General features: G+C 48.7%; 1 protein-coding gene across 1 annotated transcript; it reads right to left on the bottom strand.

The window, feature by feature from the left end:
- Positions 1 to 2047: 2047 nt before the first annotated feature.
- On the bottom strand, positions 2048 to 18764 carry MVP (major vault protein). Its single transcript, XM_006896616.1, has 14 exons — positions 18637 to 18764; positions 18207 to 18402; positions 13743 to 13866; positions 13519 to 13650; positions 12372 to 12466; positions 11792 to 12028; positions 9139 to 9420; positions 7937 to 8181; positions 7578 to 7775; positions 6340 to 6726; positions 4736 to 4852; positions 4449 to 4575; positions 3086 to 3274; positions 2048 to 2263 (listed from the first exon to the last, which is right to left on the bottom strand). Exons 1-14 carry the CDS (start codon positions 18759 to 18761, stop codon positions 2048 to 2050), a joined length of 2670 nt encoding a protein of 889 aa, XP_006896678.1. The 5' UTR covers positions 18762 to 18764.
- Positions 18765 to 19537: the final 773 nt, after the last annotated feature.

The raw sequence follows: 19537 nt of genomic DNA, 5'->3' as shown, positions 1-19537 counted from the left end.
GGGAAGCTAGAGGGAAAGGAAGAAATGATAAAGAGCTGAATGGAAGATTTCAAAGGCAACTCAAGAAGAAAGTATGACAATGAAATGTACAAAGACCTGGAGTTAGAAGACAAAGAGAAGGCATTCCTCAAGCTGAACTAAAGAACACATTCACGTTTTGCATTGCAATACTGAAGGATTCTGTAGACATAATACTGAATGACGCAGGAAGCATCAAAAGATGGAAGATGACAGCAGTCCAGAGCATAGCAAAGTGGACTGGGGGGCAGGCGGAGGGAGGAAATTGTGCAACAATGAAAAAAAATTTTTTAAGAGAAAAGTGAACTGAGGGGGGTAGGGAGGAAAATGTGCAACAATGAATTAATGGAAATCCAAGTTTTCTGTAAATTTTTGTTGAAGTATTAATAATTTTTTTAAAAAGAAGATGGAAGGAATATGCAGAATAACATAAATAATTGGTCAAAATCAAACCATTTCAGGAGGTAGCATATGATTAAAAAGCATTTGTTATCAGATGTTGGGGAGTCTTTGTTGAATGTGTGTGTGTCTGATACACTTGGTGTATTTGTCGGCCTTTATTGTTTAACTGAGGGGCGCTGGTGGCACAGTCCACGGGGAGCTACACTGTGGCTCGGGGGTGACGCTTCTCTTGCCGTTCACATCCACCAGCAGCTCCTGTGTCATTTACAGCCTCCCAAACCCCACTGGAGCGTCAGTTAGGACTATGTTCCAGCTTGATGGCAGGAAGTTGGTTTGGTTTTGTTGTTTTAAAAAAGTTACTCCTTGGAGCTCTGGCAGCCTGGTAGGTAATGAATTGTGCTTCCAACCCAGGGACAGATGGTTCAAATCCACCAGCTGCTCCTCAGGAAAAAGATGGACAATCTCTGTGTGACTTACTGCCTCTGAAAACCTTCTGGAGGGTCAGCTATGCAGTAGGATAATTGACTAGTTTTCTGATTAACCTTTGAAGCTTTCCATAAGAGGAAAAAGGACAGAAACAAGTAAGAAGGAGCTGTTTCAGACAAATACCATATGTATTGTCACTCCTAAAATATTAAAATACAACAGTATCCCTCTTAAAGAGTAATTAGGTCCCTTGGCAAAGAAACAGAAGTTTTAGACAAAGAAAAATAGGTTTCAATATATTCACACATTAAAAAGAGGCATTAGATCAGATTTAATAACTCAGACCCTTGACAGTTTATTCAGGACCCAAGTTTTGAGTCCCCCCCTCATCACACATCAGTTAGTGGGGACTCAGCAGGCCCACAGGAGCTTCCAGACGAAGACACACCAGGAAGGCCTACTGATCTACTTCTGAAAATCAGCCAGTGAAAACCCTGTGAATCACAAAGGCCCAGTTTGCAAGTGACCATGGGGGTGGCCCAGGACGGGCAGTGCCTGATCCACTGTGCAGGAGGTACCATGAGTAGAGGTAAACTCCACTGCAGTTAATCTCTTCCCTCCACGCATCCAGAAGCCCAGAGAACAATTCCAGTTCCTCATACACCTGGCTCATTCCTGCCTCCCCGAAGAGGGAGACCTGGCAGGTACGAGGAGAGGCAGGTTCGATGGCCAGAGGCACAGGTCTGGCAGCTGCCTGGAATGAGCAGCAGGTGTGTCCAGAGGAGCCTCCCAGATGTCAGGGGGCAGAGGTGTGATGGATGACTGTCAGTGGGAGTGTTAGACCACCACGATGACTTCCTGGCCAGGGTGGTTGGCAAGGGGAATGGGCAGTGAGAAAAGAGGCTGCTTCTGCAGAAGCCATCCCAGAGAGACAGGCCTTGTCCTGCCCACTGTGGCTTTATCGCCACCTACCAAGGTCCAGGAAAGTTAACTCCCCAACCAAAAGGGCAGATCTAGATTTCAGGCAAAGCTCTGGAGTCATGTTCCCATCAGCGTGACGGTGAGGCTTCCTTCTCCCTGCAGCGTCCCTTATAACAATCTCAAGATTTCAGGGGTACCCCCACCACTAAACGCCCTTTCACTTTAAGGAAACAACAGGTTTTAATGCCCAGAAATGTCAGTTTTATTTGTCAGTGCAGTTTTAAGGCATGATAGGGACGCCCCTGAGAATGTGAGGGGCAGGTGGGCTCTGCTGATGCAAGCCTTGGGGGCTGGGCTCACCAGCCGCCTTCTTGACTGGAGGTTCGGCCTCGGACCCCATCCCCAGCAGACCTAAGGCTGTGCTGAAGAGATTGATGGGAGTGGAGCCGTCAGTGATAAGGGTCGATTTCAGGCCCAGGCTCTGAAGCAGTTTGACCTGGAGGGAGGTAGAGAGGAAGGAAAGTGAGAACCCAGGTGTCTCTTCTCTCCATGATGGCTCTGGACCAGGGCCCCCCTTCTGTCTGACACTGCAGCTGCCTCCCACCTCAATCAGTAATGAAAGGAAAGCTCAGTGGAGGGCCTCCCTCCCCAGCAGCCCAGCGTTTTACCCCTTTGCTCGCTTTGCTGCAGCCCGAGTCCTTTCTATCCCTCAGATCCACCAAGTTTGGCTTCTTTGTGTCTTTTCGTTTGGACTTTCTAGTGGGAAGTTCTTCTCAATGCCACTTGGGGCTCAAGTGCCCCCTCTCTTTCCTTAACTGATTAATCTGAAGTGGCAACCCCTTCATCACCTCATCCCCCTGCTTGACTTCCTTTGACACACTTGTCATTGACTGATGCTGTCCCATCTGACATCTCCCCAGGACCTTCCGCTACTGCTGGGTCTAGTACAGTGCCCGGCTCACTGGTGCACCCCTGGATTTGTCAGTCGAGAAACTTGGTATGGCAGCAGGTCCATCGCTGACCTTGTCCCTTTGCCCCAGTGTCTTTCTCAATGTCGCATTTTTTTTTTAATTTTAGTTTTTTTTATTATTTTTGTGTGCGTGTACCGTCAAATCAGATCTGACTGGTACAGGAGGAGATTTTCCCTCCTTCCCTGGCAGAGCATCTGGTGGATTCGAACTGTGCACCTCTGGGATTGTAGTTCCTTGCCACTAGGCCACCAGAGCTCCCCTAATGTCGCATTTTCTTCCCTGACTCTGTATTCTTAATTCTGGTTTGCTCCCAAGACCCCTCCCCTTTGGCCTTCCTCAAGTCTCACCTGCATTTCTGGCCCGGCTGTAGCAAGGTCCCTGATGGTGTTGGGGCCCAGGGCTTCTGTCATTTGCTTGAATTTGTTTACTTCCACCTCACTCAGCTGCCGGGCCTTGCTCACCTCCAGCTCCAGCTGCGCGCGGGCATAGACGAGCTCTAGCTCCCTCACTTTCTTTACCCGCTGGAGCTCAGCCTCCTGGAAGGGGGAACAACAAAACAAATCCAGGATTCCTTTAATCATGTAGCCTCTGAGAACTTCCCAATGTATCTCTCTGCTCACTAGAGTAACACAACTCGGGGATAAAGTTGTAAACTTGCAGTCAGTCAGGCATGAATCATGGCTGTGCTTGGGGAACCTCTATCTGAGCTTCTAATCCATCATCTGTGAAATGGAGGTAATGCCTCCCTTTGTGGGATTTCAAGCACTAAATAAGATCATGCATGTAAAAGATACTCAATTCCAGAAAAATTAAATAGTTCCAGGTATGAAGGCAGACAAGGCAGTTGGGAGCCCATAGCCCTCTTCAACTAAGAAGACCAGAAAACAAAGATAGCAGATATGGAGGATAGTTGTAGAACCCTGAGGCAAAAGGGAAATGAAAGAATTAACACCGACTGAGGAAGAAATGGAATGAAAACACAGTCTAGGGATCCTGTTGAGGCATGAAACCACAATGAGCCTGCACGGCCTTTGTGAATGGGGGGCTGGCTGGCTTGGGAACGTGGGACTGTGGCGACATCCACATCAGCAGACGGCTGAGGCCAAGGAAGATGGGCTCTCCCGGCTTGTCCCCTGTACTCTCCCAGGGATCGGGGGTGAGTCCGCACCCCTCACCCGGGGGCTGGCAGTGTTCTTCTGGCCCACACAGCACCACTTGAGGCCAGGCCTGCACCGTTTTGTATCTGGCCCCACATTCAGAGACCCCCTTCTAGAGCCGGCTGGCTCGGGTCCTGGCCTCTCACTAGACACCCTCAGGGATACCAAGTTCACCGCAGCAGTGTGTGTCCCATAATTAGGCATCTCCGATTGGCAGTGACCCACTGAAAGGTCAGCTGTGGTACACAACACTGCACAACAACAATATATGAGCCTATCATGTGTCTTGCAGATTCTGGTTTTGTTGATGGTGCCGTCAAGTCTAAACCAACTCAGCTGAGCCTCCAGTGGGTTTTCAGAGGCAGTAAATCCACAGGAGGAGTCTGCCCGTCTTTTCCCACAGCAGCTGTGGATTCAATTGTCAGGCCTCTGGGTTGGCAGCACAGCTCCTTACCGTTAGGCCACCTGAGCTCCCTGTAGGTTGTTTTGCGTAGTAGTAAACGCAGATACAGAACGCACACTAAGTGGGCACTCAGCTCTGCTTTGCACTCACTGTCTCGATGGCCAAGGCCTCCGCTTTCAGCTTGGCCTGCAGCACGGAGCCTTCTCCCTCAATCCGAGCAGCCTCCGCACGGGACTCTGCCTCCGCCTTGGCCGTCCCAGTGCTCTCCACAGCCGTGCTGGGGGAGGAGGCAGCTCAGTTAGAAGGACCCAGGAGAACCCCGTCCTCCTCCCTGGCCTGGATTGGGGCTTTCACCTACCCCTTCTCAACCAGCTGCTTTTCTAGGACCCTCACCATCCCCCCTACTAGTTTTCTTCTTCCTCTAGTTCTCAGCGCACCTCAGAGCCTCGAGCTGCAGGAGCTCCCTGCGAGCTTTCTCGGCCTCTGATTGGTCCAGGATCTTCTGCCTCTCAAGCCGGCCTCGGGCTTCTTGCTCTAGTCTCTGAGCTTCGTGCCTGGACAGGAGAAGGGACAGGTAAGATGCTGGCATCAGGCCAGACGTGACACGTAAGTTCTAAGGGACGGGACCACTGATTCATCTACTGCCCAGGACAGACATTGACCATGGGTGCAAGTGGCCACTGTCTGTAAGCCAAATGTTCAAGGCCAAGGAGAACACAGCATGACTGAGGCCTTGATTTCATGGAGTGCTTCTTGGAGGCAAAGATGACGAAGCTCCATCTCTCATATTTTGGACATGGTGCTGTTGTTGTTATGTGCCATCGAGTCACTTGTGACTCAGTGACCTTATGTACAACAGCCCTAAACTCCGCTCTGTCCAAACTCCGCTCTGTCCTGTGCCAATCGCACCGTCTCTGACACTCCCATCCCGATTACCCCAGTCACTGAATCAATCCACCTCAGAGGGCCTTCCCCTCCTGCGCAATCCCTCCACCCTCCCAAGCATGATGTCCCTCTCCAAGGACCTGTCCCTCCTTACAACATGTCCAAAGTATGTTAGACAGAGCTTCAGAATCCTTGCCTCCAAGGAGCCACCTGGTTTAACCCTTTCTAGGACGAATCTGTTTTCCTAGCAGTCCCTGGTATTCTCAATACTCTTCTCCAACACCACAGCTCAAAGGCATCAATTCTTCTTCTATCCTCCTTGGTCATTGTCCAACTCTCTGATGCATAGGAAAGACTGTTCCTTAGAAAGGGACATTAGGCTTGGAAAGATGGAGGGTCAGCAGAAGAGAGGAAGACTCCCAACAGGATGGACGGATGTAGTGACTGCAAAGTGTGTCAGAGATGAAGGTGGCTTAACATAGGGCTGGGTTCACGTGTGTCAGTGACGAGAGTGGCTCAGGATAGGGCTGGGCCCAAGTGTGTCAGAGACGGGGGTAGCTTAGCATAGGGCTGGGCTCAAATGTGTCAGAGACGAGGGGAGCTTAGGATAGGGCCGGGCTCAAGTGTGTTGTTCTAACGATAGCCTTCCACTGGGATGGAAGTCACCGAGGATGATGGAAGACAGACAGAAGTAATGTTGAAAGCAGTGGACAGGATGATGTGAGCACGTGGCTGGGCAAAGGGCACTGCCTTCTTGAAGGCAGAAAGGAAAGGGTTCTCCAAGAGGCCACATTAGGGCTGAGGCTGAAGCAGCAGCCTGCCCTGTAAGGTTCTGGGGTAGCAGTCTGGGCTGAGGAAACCAACAACGCAAAAGGGTCTCAAGGGAGAGAAAGGAGCCGGTGGGACTGCGGCATGAGAACCTGGGAGAAGGTGGAAGGTCGGGGGGCAGGGGGGCAAGGCTGGAGCTCAGAGCAGCTTGGGTTTATCATACACAACGTGGAAAGCCATGGGGGCAGGAAGGGGCATGTAACTCACACCGATGAACCTCCTGCCTATTGGGTAGAAAAAGTATCCTTCACAGCAAAGAGAGGTCCAGGTCCTCGCAAGTGGGCTACAGGCAGGGTTTGGGGGCAGCCAGGCCCCAGGCCTCACTCACTTGGCAGCTGCCTCCTGGGAGTTGGTGGTGATCTCAATGGCCAGCTGGACACTGCGCTGCAGGGCGTCACGGGTCCTCTGGTCCACAGGCTCCACAGACTGCACATCCACGCTGCTGACCACCAGTCCATTTTGAGGGAAGACGGCCCGGTCTCGGGGCTTGAGAAGAGCGGCACTGCTGGGCTCCCTGCCCTCCACAGTCTCAAAGCCAAAGACAGAAGCGCGAATGATGCGGGCTGAGTTCTTGTGGAAGTCATCAAAGGTGACAGAGGCCACGGCCCCTCGCACCCGGGATGCAATGGCCTTGCACGCGTCCCCCACAAAGTCGGGTACTGAGAAGAGCTTGGCTGTCTCTTGGGGGTCATTCCGGTTAGTCACCTCAAAATACCTGGGAGCAAAGAGGTTCAAAAAGGAAGAAGCTGTTTTCCTTCAAGAAGGACCTCAGCCCGGAACAGGGCTAACAACAGACCACACTAGCTGGTGCCTGCCAGCCCTAAGACATCCACACATGCTGCCCCTTCGTTCTCAGACACTGTGTGTGGTGGGGAAAGCATTAGCCCCACTCTCCAGCTGAGGGAGGGTCTGTGATGGCCCAAGGTCACACAGAGTTCATTCAGGATAGAAGCCTGACCCAGGCCATCATGCTCCTATGTCTGTTCTTGGCTGTCATGTTATCGTACCCCTGAATAAGACAGCACCCCACCCACCCAAGAGGTGAGGAACATGTCACTGGGAGTTGTGTTATTTCTAGAAGTGATTTATCGCTCCTAATAGCTGGGATTCTGAGTTCTAGGTCCCAGGCACTGGTTCTACTTCTCACTTTATCCTTTCAACAACCCTGCAAAGTAGGTAATGGCTTGTCTCGTTTTACAAATTGGAAAACTGGAGAAACACCAACACGTCCACAGTGAGCGCTCTGCTCTGGCCCTGCCCCTGCCCCATGTGCCCACTCCCACAGTTTCTTTCCAATAAAACTTTTATATCTTTGCAAACAAGTGTTTGGCTGAATACCTACTGGGAGTTTTAGCTCAGACACTATCAAATCCCTGAATTTCCAACCCTGCCAGTCCCCCAGGCAACACACTGGAGCTGCAGACACTTCCCAGGTTTTTCTTGACTCTGGCATCAAGCCAAGCATTGGGTCCTTCTTAAGTCAGCACTGCAGGAGGCATCCCACTGCCTCTGGCTTCTCCTGGACGGCACCCCAGCCCTCACCGACTCCTCGCCCAGGCCCCTCACCAGTTGTACGCAAGCTGGAGCTGCAGCCTCGCGTGGTCTGCCGTTTCAATGGTGATGAGGTCTGTGAAGAAATCAGGCCCCAGGAGCAGGCAGAGAGCACGGCGGGAGTGGGGACGCTTGGGCCGGCCGGCCGAGAGAGACAGCACTGTGAACTGCTCCTCCGGTCCCAGTGACACCAACTCAGGCCCAAAGACCACGCTGCAGAGGGAGCACAAGTCAGGCACCTGCAGAATGCCTGGGACCCCATGCCATTTCCCACGTGAGGCTTCATCCCAACCCCCTCTGGTCCTCTACCACCTTACCCTGCAGTCCCCCAGCTCTCCTGACCCCAGGGGCCAGCCCGCATCCCCGCCCCTCACCGAGCTCTCTTCTCTCTGTAGTCATACACCTGCACCGCAGCGTTGTGAGGGACACGGTAGCTGACCACCCGGGTCTTGTTCCGGGGGACCGATGGCTGAAGGGGCTTCGTCACCCGCGTCTCCCCCCTGTCCGCCAAGGGGTCCTGCCCCTTGTTGAGCAGCTCCTCCACTCCAGGAGGCAGCTCCTTCTCCCACAGGACTTCATCCTCTGTGAGCATGTAGGTGCTTCCAATCACAGAGCGCACCTGGAGAGTGGAGGACGTGGGGTTACGGGAGGCTCAAGGAAGAAACCCCCCACCCAGCAGTCCCGGAGCAGGGTCCAAGGAGGGCACACAACCTCTGTTCACATCCTAGTTTACCATCTGCTCTTTTCTGTCTAGGCGTCAATAGTCTCATCTGTAAAATGATAATGGCTACCATGACAATAAACAGTGTTCTGTATGTGAAATGTCCTCTGTGGTGAAAATGATTAATGTGCTTGGCTGCTTCAGGAGGCACCTCAGAAGGCGGGCCTAGCCACTGACCCCTGTGGAATGTGATTTTACTCTTCCACACATGGGGTCATTAGGGGTTGGACCTGACTCAGTGACATTGATGTTAAGTGCTGAGAAATAGTGCACTTGTCATACAGGAGATGTTCAATATTATTTCTTCTGGTATTTTCCTTCAAGGGCCATCGTTTGGGCAGATGCAATCCTAGGAGGTCGAAAGACTGCATTAATATGACACAGGAGCCTGAGCTGTACTTCCAGGTCTTCAAGAAAGAGGTTGGAGATGTGGTCCTCATCTGCCCATTACCTTAGCATCTCCTTGGCTTTAGGATTTACAGTGAGTGAGGTGACGAGAAGGAGTCCACCAGGATACGGATAAAGAGAGGAAGCAGGTTCTTCCTGTTCCTAGCCAGCCTCCGGTATCAGGACTTTAGGCTGAGGGGCCAGATCTACAGTAGGGACAGTCTGTTGCCTAAACCTAAGCTCATCATGTCAGCTACACTCTCTAAACTTTGACATTTAAGACCAAAAAAAGTGATAGTATGGAATGTCCTCACCAAGAAGGGGTCCAGTCTACTGAGGTCCTCCTATCAATGTAGCTGAAGTCTCCTTCCCCACCATTCCCCATGTTCCCATCCACTTCATTGTCACCCTTGCTGCCCAGAGCAATGACCACAGTGGCCACACGGCTGCCCACCCTCCAGGTATTACCTTTCCAGTCTTGATGTCCTGCACGTAGATGCCCTCATTCTCATCCAAAGGGATGGCCTGACGCACTTCCACCACCTGCACCTTGGCAGACGGCACGTACTCCAGCGGCCCTCTGATAAGCCAGCGGTCCCCCGCCTGGTGGGCCCCCTTCTCCTCATCCTCCCCTTCCTCCACGGGCTGCAGGGCCCTCAGCAGCAGTCCCTCCTGCTCCGACAGCACATACACGTTCTGGATGCCTTGCTCCAGCCTCTCGCCTGGCTGTAGGAAGAAAGACTTCTCTCCCTGGTGGGAGATGAGGGGTTGGTTGGTGCAGCTGCCACGGGGTCATGGGTGCCTTCCCAAACCCCTCCAACCTCTGTACTGAAGACATGAGCCTAAAATGACTGTCTACATCCATCCCAGCCCTACCCTCACCCTATGTCACAAAACAGTGGACAGTTATCCCTTCAAGTGCAACAGGGAAGAATTCACCTATGATTTCTCTTCCAGCTCTCCCATGTTTTGTTTTTGTCGGATGGTATAGGCCAAGCATTAGCAAAAGGACAACTGGGCCAACTGCAGCCTGCTGTCTGCATCTGGGGACATGTTGCTAAGAGGGCAATTCCTTGGAGAGGGACATCATGCTTGGAATGGTGGAGGGTCAGCGAAAGAAAAGAAGACCCTCAACGAGATGGACTGACACAGTGACTATAGCAATGGGCTCAAGAAGGTCAGAGATTACGAGGCTGGCATAGTATAGGTCAGGGGTCAGGTCCGTTGTTCATCGGGTCACTCTGAGTCGGACTCACCTTGATGGCACCCAACACCACCACCTGCTTTTTTGCTGCTTTTTAAAAATTATAAACTATATTGAAATACAATTCACATACCATAAAATATACTGTTTTAAGTATACAAACCAGTGATTCTAGTATATTCACAGTTATGCAACCATCACTACTATCTGATAGAATATTTTCTATCATTCCCCAAAACAACCTCAAGTACCAGTTACCAGTCATTCTTCATTCTCCCCTTCCCTAGCAACAACTAATCTGCTTTCTGTGTCTATGGATTTGCCTTTCTGGACATTTTATAGAAATGGAATCATACAACATGTGGCCTTTGTGTTTTGCTTCTTCATTTGACATATTAAACTTTTTGAGAGGAAGTTGACAAATCATACTGCATTTTCATTCAATCATTCAGATTTTGTTTTAAAACATTAATTATGATTTCTTAATTATAATGCTTAATCAAACTCTCATTGTATATTGCTTTCCCCTTGCCCTAATTTAACTATTTATTAGTATTTACTCCCTTCTTAATCCCTGTTAACTTTCCAAGATTGATTCTATATGTGTGTAAACCTTTCCTTAGCTTTTTCTATTAGTAGTCTTAGACCGTAATTGTCCTTTTGTGACAGGCCACTTAGCATAATTTGTTCTAGGTTCATCTATGTTGTACAGTATTTCATAAATTCTTGATCGTTTTTTAGTGATGCTAAATACTTCACCGTGTGAATGTACCAGTTTCTTAAGTCATTCATTCATGATGGACACTTGAGCTGTTTCCCCTTCTTCTCTATTGTAAATAATGCTGCCATAAATACGGGTGTACGTTTGTATTACAGCCCTTATTTCTTTGGGATATATACCTAGTAGTGGGATTGCTGGATCAAATGGTATTTCTGCTCACAGCTTTCTAAGGAAGCATCAAACTGCCCGCCATAGTAGTCGCACCATTTTACATTCCCACCGGACATGTGAGTCCCAAATTCTCCATGCCCTTGCTAGCACTGCCGTTTGATGTCTTACTGATAATTGCTAATTTTGTTGGGGTGACATGCTAGCTCACGGTTTGATCTAATAGTTCATGATCTTGAGTATTTCTTCATGTGTTTTTTTGGCAGCTGAATGTCGGCTTAGATGAAGGAGTGTAATGTTTTCTAGGCTTATCCATGTTGGTGAATGTGTCAGCACTCATTCCTTTTAATAGCTGAATAGCTTCTTCTCCATTGTAGAAGCATCCCACATTTTATTTGCCCTGTCATCAGCTGATGGTCATCTGAGTTGTTTCACATTTCCTGCCTCCTTTTATCAATAGAGTGTTACAGCAGCACCACCAGACCCGTTTCTTTTACTTGTGGTCTATGGCTGCGTTCTTTCACAACAGGAGAGTTGAGTAGCTGCAGCAAGAACAATATGACCCACAAAACCGAAACTATCTGCTACCTGGTCCTTTACAAAAAGTCTGCTGACCCCTGCTGGTCCCACATAGAGTCCAGCAAGAGTCATGTGTGAAAGTGAATGGAGAATTTATGAAAAAAATAAAAATCCCATCTCCTGAATTCCAAAGGGAGTTAAATGCATGCATTTGGGGACAACAGAGGCACCAGAAGAGAGAGATGTGTGATGGGAGAGGAAGGTGGATAGGGTCTCTAGGCATGGAGGAAGGGCTGGAGGCCCTTCCATCAGACAGTCATAGGGGCTCCCAGGGAAGGCAGAGAGAATTCCATGTGGGAGACTCAGAAGGGCTTGGTGTTTCTGGAATGTATACCTAGGAATGGGAGGGGAGGGGGAGAGCCTCACACTATCCGGGCATTTAGGCTGCAGGGCAGACCTGAGTCAGGTGGGGAAAGGCTTGGGCAGGGAGGAGAGGCGGGAGAAGGTACCTTGATAACACGCTTCTGCCCAAGCTGGTTCTTGCCATCTGGTCCCACAGGGTCGAGAATCACACAGTAGTTGTGGCGGCCCAGGGTGGTGATGGGCACGATCCCCAGCACCTCCTCATGGACATCTGGCACGTGGGCCTCTGTGTCCTGCACGGTCACCAGCCATTCCTCTCCAGTTCTGCGGGTCACACCCCTAAAGTCCCGGAAGGTCTGCCGAGCCCTGAGGTGCAAGGCTATCTGTAAAGCAGAGCCATTGGGGAGTCGGGGTCAGTGCACCTCCAGCTTCCTGTAGAATGAGCAGCAACTCCACCTAGTGGTCACTTAATGCTTCCAGGTGAGCGACCATTTCTACCATCTCAGATGACCCAGAATACTCAGGTGATCTGACCTTTATATTTTATTATTCACTTGTTAAGCGGCCTTAGAAATAGGCCTTCTCTCCTCATCTCACATTCTGAGTGTCCTGTATAACAGTGCCCCTTAACTCTCTACCCCATAACTCCTCATCCTCAGAACCAGCACCCCATAACTCCCCATCCTCAGATCCAGTGCCCTTTAACTCCCCATCTTGAGCACAAACCTTTTCTGTGAGGACCACAGCATTCACCAAGTCGAGAACCTCCTCAAACACTGCTGGCAGGTATGCACCCACAGACCGGACCAGCCATTCTTCTCCTGGACCAAGGGCACAGGGGTAAGGGTCAAAGGTCAATCAACCTGGTCCCAAGTTGCTCATTCCTGTGACCTGGGCTGTGTAGGTGAACCTCTGGGTTCAAGGGCCTGACAGGAATTCTTTTCTCCTTTCTAACCACAACAGAATATGAACTGTCTGGGAGTTCTGGTGGCCTAGTGGTTAAGAAGCTGCACTGCAATCCCAAAGGCATGAGATTTGAATACACCAGCTTCTCTGCAGGAGAAAGATGGGTCATCTCCTCTGGGAGGGTCACCTATGGGTCTGTTCCGACTTGATGGTACACAACCACAACAACAACCACATCCCAGGAGAAGAGGAAAATTCCCAGATGTCCAAACTGCTGCTGTGCTCTGCCTTTCTAACCACTAAAATCCAGATTCTTCCCACTCATGTTGGTCCTTAAATTGGCAGCAGATTTGGTTGATCACAAGCCTCTAGCCTTGTCTTTTTTCTCAAGGCTATTCAAGGATTAAAGAAAGTAATATTTGTAGAATTTTAAGAACCATAACTGGAAGAGTAAGGTCTGCATTTGTTAATTATATTTTAATATCTGTTTTGTTAATCTAGAATCGGATAAAACAGGGGACACCATCCCCAACTTCTTTATGGAGAAGAAGAGGGTGGGGGGAAAAAACCAATATGTCAACATGACTCTACTTGGGGTGATCATATGATTACAGGACTGGTCCCTCCTTGCAACATGCCCAAAGTATGTCAGACGAAGCTTCAGAATCCTCATCTCCAAGGAGCAGCCTGGTTTCACCCTCTCTAGGATGAACCTGGTTGTTCTCCTAGCAGTCCATGTCTATTCTCTAGCATGACAGCTCAAAGGCATCAGTCCTCCTCCTGTCATCCCTAGTCATTGTCCAGCTTTCTGATACACAGCAAGTGATTGCAAAGACCATGGCCTGTATCAGGCACATTTTAGTCTTAGATGACAAGCTTTCCAAACCTTCCCCTATTGGCCATGCAGCAAAGGCAGTCAAGAGGCACTGTGTGCTCACCCCCCACCACCGTTCTTTCTCAGCTCTACCTGTCACTCTTTCCTTGCCATCGCGGTCTCTGCACTCCTTGCGGGCTCTCAACCGCAGGGCCTGGTTCTGCCTGATGACTGTGGCCTGAATGATCTCCACGACCTCCACCTCCTTCTGGGGGATGTATGTGCCTGGGAAGGGAAGACCAAGGGCAGAGTCAATGTCAGAAGACAGCAGGGCTGTTGTGGACAGCAGAAAGTCCTCTGACAGGAGGGCAACTCACCAGGTCCTTCAAAGAGCCACTCATCGCCTGCCACCACCTTGTCTCCATTCTCATCCTCGAAATCCAGCAACGCCTTAAGGTGGAGGGCGGTGTTGGGCAGCACCACCTGCAGCGGGGTGATGTCCTAGAGGGAGAAGGGAATTCATGAACTGCTGTCTTGAGATTCTGGGGGTCAAACAATGGAGGTCAGAATATATGGCATCAACCCTTACATGTACCAAAATTAGAGCCTGGGTGAAAGGTGTATGTTAGGAGCAATTCCAAAGCCACCTGGTCTGAAGAACTAAGCAACAGCATCAACAGAGCTAGAGGACGGATGCCACGGCCCGGAAACCAAAATAATAGACATTTCCCCTGTAGGAAATGCTTAGAAATGGTTTCAAACTCTCAAACTCATTGCTTTCAAGTTGGAAATGGACCCTGCCCTCCAGCAAGTTTTTGGAGGCTGTAAATCACACAGGAGGAGATTGCTGCCCATTCTGAGGAAGAGCTGCTGGTGGATTCGAACCTCCAGAGAAGCGCCACCGTTAAGTTAGCAGTGCAACTCCCTCCATACTACGCCAACAGGGTAGAGGGCTTGGAGGGAGCATAGGTGACTACTTCATGACCTGGTGTGAGGACACGGTCCTTCCAGAGAGCTCAGTAGCTCTGACCTTCCCCATCTCTCCTCTCCTGCTTTGCTTAAGAATAAATCTTCCTCCCTCATGGTTCCTCTCTACCCCATCTCTTCTGCCATACCAGGGCCCAATGTTAGGTGAAAAGATACATTTCCAGGCTATGAATATGTATTTATGTTAAATATTATCAATACTGTGCTGTTCATGGACGTCTGGAGCAAACCCCCTGCTACTCCTAGGGCCCAGGGATCACAGCCTTGAGGGGCATCAAGGCCAATTAGCATAATCTAGTCGACAAAAAACAACATTCTAATTCCTTCTTTGGTGAGTAGCTACTGAAGTCTTAAAAGTTTCTGAGAGACCATCTATTGCCCCCTCTCTATCCGGAACAAAGAAGAGCAAAGAAAAGCAAAGACATTTCTAAAGGATTAATGGGTTTGAACCCACCAGCTGCTCTGAGGGAGAAAGATGGGCAGTCTTCTCCCTTGCAAACTACAGCCTCTGAAATCCACTGGAGGGTTGGTTATGAGTCAGTTCTAACTTGATGACAATGAGGTGAGGAATGGAAGGAACTTCAACCTCAACTCTCCTGTGACCAGAAGAACTGGATGGTGCCCAGCTACCACTGTTGACTTTTCTAAAAGGGATCATAGTACATATGACCCTGCTATTCCACTACAAGGAATATGCCCCAAGGAAATTAGAACTGAGACACAAATGGAGATTTGTACACCAACATTCACAGCAGCATTATTCACCATCGCAAGAACATGGGAACAGCCCAAATGTTAAAACACAACCAAATGAATTGAGAAATTGTGGTACAGTCACACAATGGAATACTATGCAGCACTCAGGAGCAACAATTTTGAAAAAGACTACGTAAACTGGGAGAGGATGGAGAACATTATGCTGAGTGAACTATCATGGTTGAGGGTCTTGAATAGAGTAGGAGGGAAATGTGGAACTAAAATAAAAATCAGAAAAATGATCAGGCCTGTAGGTCTCACAGAAACTGGTGAAACCCTCAAATCTATAGTCTTAGTAACTCTTTGAGCTTGGAATTGATGTCAGCTTTGTGGTTCAACTTTGAGCCACATAATGAACATGTTTATGAGGCCCATAAAATAAGCAATTATACAAATTAAAAGAGTAGTATTTGTGCAGGGAGAAAGCTCAGAAGGTCTGAAAAGATAGAAGGATTAGTGTATGGTTACAACATAGGGACCATAATTAACGTCCTAAAACAAAATGTATACAACTGCTTGAATGGGATAACTATTTTCTCTGTAAACTTTTACTTAAAGCATCAAAAAGGTGAAAAAAAAAAGCAGCAGGGAAAGAAAAAAGGGGGAAAGGCAGAAGAAAAGAAACAGAGAGACTGGAAATGTGAGAGAAGTCACCACACTGGTGTTGGTCCGGAGATGGAGAGGCCCACGTGAGAAGGAATGTGGGTGTTATTGAGGAGACAAGGGAGTATCTCCAGCTGAGATGTTGTTGTTGTTGTGTACAGTTCAAGTCCCAACTGACCGTCCAGTGGGTTTTCAGAGGCCGTAAATCACATGGGAAGAGAGTATACATTTTCCCTCCTGATGGAGCAGCTGGTGGATTCAAACCACTTAACCTTTGCATTGGTAGAGTAATTCCTTACCACTAAGCCACCAGAACTCCCTCTGTAGCTGAGAAACAACTAGAAATAGAGACCTCATTCCTACGACCATAAGGAACTGAAACTGGCCATCTGGGAAGGGGGCTCTACGCCTCAAATCACAACCAGTAGACATTCTGAAGGGGAGATACTGAGCAGAGAACTGAGCCATATGAAGTCCTGACCTGCAGAACTGTGAGATAATAAATATGTGTCCTTTTAAGTCACCCAGATCGTTGTTACTCATTGCCCAGCAATAACGATGATACGCAGGCCTTCTTCTTCCAAGACATTGTCCCCCATTCTCCCCCACAAACAGTTGGTTTGGGGTTTGTTTGTTTGTTTTGAGGACTGACTCTACGGACTTTATTTGAAGAAAAGGCATGTCAAGTTGACATTGTACTCACATGTCAAAGAACACAAATGAGGTCCCTAGTCCTCTCTATCTGCTTGCGCTTTGTATCTGCAAGACAGGCTCTGAAATCCTAGTTCTAAAGGGCTGAGCTGATGTAAGTTACTCCAGTGAACAGTAATTACAGCCACTCTGTTAGAAGACATTAAGGAAGCATGATGTTCACTCCAAGAGCCCAAATCAACTTTCAAGTTCAAAAGCAGCTATAAAAAAAAAGCAGGGGAGGGGTTTGTGCGGGGAGAAGGGTGCAACAATGAATGAATGGAATCCCAAAATCTCTGTAGATGTTCATTGAAATGAAAAATAAACAACCTAAATTTAAAAAAAAAAGCAGCTGTAGATTCTCTCTTTTTAATCCATGAAAATAGATAGGGGCAGAACAGATTTAATAGTGTAGGTGATTCCAGTAGCTCAGTATTTGTCACTGGACTGACCCAGACAATGCTAAGGGTTTCGCTATGGGTAGGACTTCCCAAAATGTGAGCTCTGATGTCTATCATAACTTGAGCTCTTGCTGAAACTTTTCCACAGCAGGAACATTTATAAGGTTTCTCTATTTTGTGGACCTTCCGATATTTAAAAAAGTTGTTATTTGATATCTGATGCTTTAAAAAAATGGACTTATGAATGAAACTCTTTTACTAGAGACATTTACAAGGTTTTTCTTCTATGTGGCCACAAATGGGTTTTGATACCCAAAGAAATTAGGTAATAGCAAGAGTAAACATTAGGAAATTCGGTAAAAGCAAGAGTAAACATTAATATAATAAATACTTAAATATTGTAACCTGACCTATCCCCCAACTCCAACCCAGCTGTTGTAATATACTGTCATGTCAGAACTGACTCATAGCTGACCCTCCATGGGGTTTCCAGAATCTGTAAATTGCACGAGAGGAGATTGCCCATCTTTCTCCTGGATAGCAGCTGGTGGATTTGAACCTCTTATCTTTTGGTTGGTAGCCCAGCTCCTTACCACAGCGCCACCATGCTCCCTACCCCCATCCAGAGGTTGACTTAATTTGTCTAGAGAAGGGCCAGGGCATTAATTTCTTTTCCAACTTTTATATGGAGGTCAGTTTCACAAATTTTGCAGAAAAATACCAGGAACTGTATTAAGAATACCATCAAGAATCTTCAACCAGATTCTCAGAGGAACAACATTTTAATCACATTCTTCATCATTACCTCTCTACACCTGCTCTTTCTCCTAAGATATTTGCCAGCCGTGACCACAAATATCTCAGAAAGCTCCCCAGGTCATATTACTATGCAGCGAGGATCAGTAACCAGTCAGTGGAGGACCCAGGGTGAAAACTATGAATGAGTAAAGGAGAAGAGAATTAAGGAAATGGAATTAGCTGACCGCTTGCAAGTGTGGCCTCCAGTCCTTTCCTTGAACAGGCCCCCTGATCCTGGACTTCCCTTGGCTCATCACTGTTCAGCTATTGCCCCACAGTGTCTGTCACTGTTTGAGAGAATAACATACACGAGTCATTTAGCACTAAAACTAGCTAGTAGCTTTCAGAAGCCTCTGGGGAGCCTGGTAGACCAAATGCTAAGACAAACCAACAGTTTCTTAAAGAAGGGGCCTTCTGTAGTGAGCATATGTGAAGGAGGGAGGAGTCCGTTCAGCCTCTGCTGAGTCAGCCATTCTCCTTTCCCAGCCTGCACACAGCACCCCACTCCCACCCCACTGTTTCCCTTCAGAAGTTAATGTGCAGCGTGAGGACAGGCTAGCAAGATAGGGAGGCTGGGCCTTACGAGAGGCAAGTCAAGTCAAGTACCTTTTCCAACACCTCCCCTGGGTATAAGGGAAAGGGCTCTTGGGCCAGCCGGATCTCCAGGTCAGCATGGCGCAGCCGTACTTGCCCAGTGATGTCAAACAGCACTGAGTCCTGGGCATCTCGAGCTACAGGGTTGGCCACTGTGCAGTAGTGGCGTGGAGGGACAGTCACCATGGGCACGGGGGCAAATAGTATCCTGTTGGAGGGTGAGAAGAGGGGTGAGAGCCCAGTCACCCCGCTCTCATCCAATTCCCAGAAGCAGGAAATGGGAATTTGCCCACTTATTCCCCTAAGAACCAACCTCCTCCATCACCTGAGGAAAAACTGCTCCTGCTTAGAAATAGGAAAAAGGGTACCGTAACCATAGCAGCCAGCCTAAGGGGTCATCCTCAGCCCCAAGGACTCCACACACAGCCGAGCTTACACTAACCTCTCATTGTCCTGCCGGATGTAGGTCTTCGGCCCGACTTCCACACGGGATACATTGCTGTTCTGGTCCAGGACATGGATGTAGTAGTAGGGAGGGATGCGGATGATGGACTCTTCTGTTGCCATGGTGATTCCCGGGTTAGCTGGAGTGCAGCACCGAGAAGTAGAGAGGACACGGGATGAGCACAGGGAATGGGCCAGGAAGGAAGGAATCAGTGGATGGGAGAGCAGACTTGGCCTCTCCCAGCTCTGACCATTCCACCTTCACCATAGCCAGTGCCCGCTGTCTTTGGCCAAGACCTCACCCTTGCCAAGAACTGCTTGATTCATTAAACCACTGAAAACCAGAGTTCTTTGCTGATTCCTTCCCCTTTCTCCCTCCCAGCACATCACTTCCTCTCAAATTACCTTAAATCAAAACCACAATCCCCACTGAGTGTAGGAACTTGAGAGAGGGGGTTCTTCTGTGGAGATGATGGGCCCTCAGCTCAGAAGGGAACAGTGGTGCAGCCATTATTCCAGGAGGGCTTCAGCTGTATTCAAATGTTAGCCATAAATACCTCTCAGAGCCAAGGATTATTTGCATGATCTTTGTCTGAATTACTACCCTTCCTCCTGCTTTAAACAATCCTGGAGTAACCGTTAAGATATGGTCTTCTCATGAAAAGAAATCTATTAGAATAGAACGGATGCTTCCAGAGAATCAGCTGATTATAAATACCACAGATTGTTCTAGGCTTTTCCTCCTCTATTCCCTCTCTGGTCTGTAGTCACCTCGGCTCTCTGTTCTGTGGAGAATCAGGATGAACCTTTAACCCGACTGTTGAACACAGATCTGGGACTGTCAGACTCTACAAACATGTGAACCACATACTTGAGCTAAATCTCTTGCTCTCATATAT

The sequence above is a fragment of the Elephantulus edwardii genome, unplaced genomic scaffold (genome assembly GCF_000299155.1).
Source record: "Elephantulus edwardii isolate Elephantulus edwardi_28Jun2011 unplaced genomic scaffold, EleEdw1.0 scaffold00186, whole genome shotgun sequence".
Classification (NCBI taxonomy): domain Eukaryota; kingdom Metazoa; phylum Chordata; class Mammalia; order Macroscelidea; family Macroscelididae; genus Elephantulus; species Elephantulus edwardii.
The sequence above is the reverse complement of the archived record's forward strand: the minus strand, read 5'-3'. Positions and strand labels throughout refer to the sequence as shown.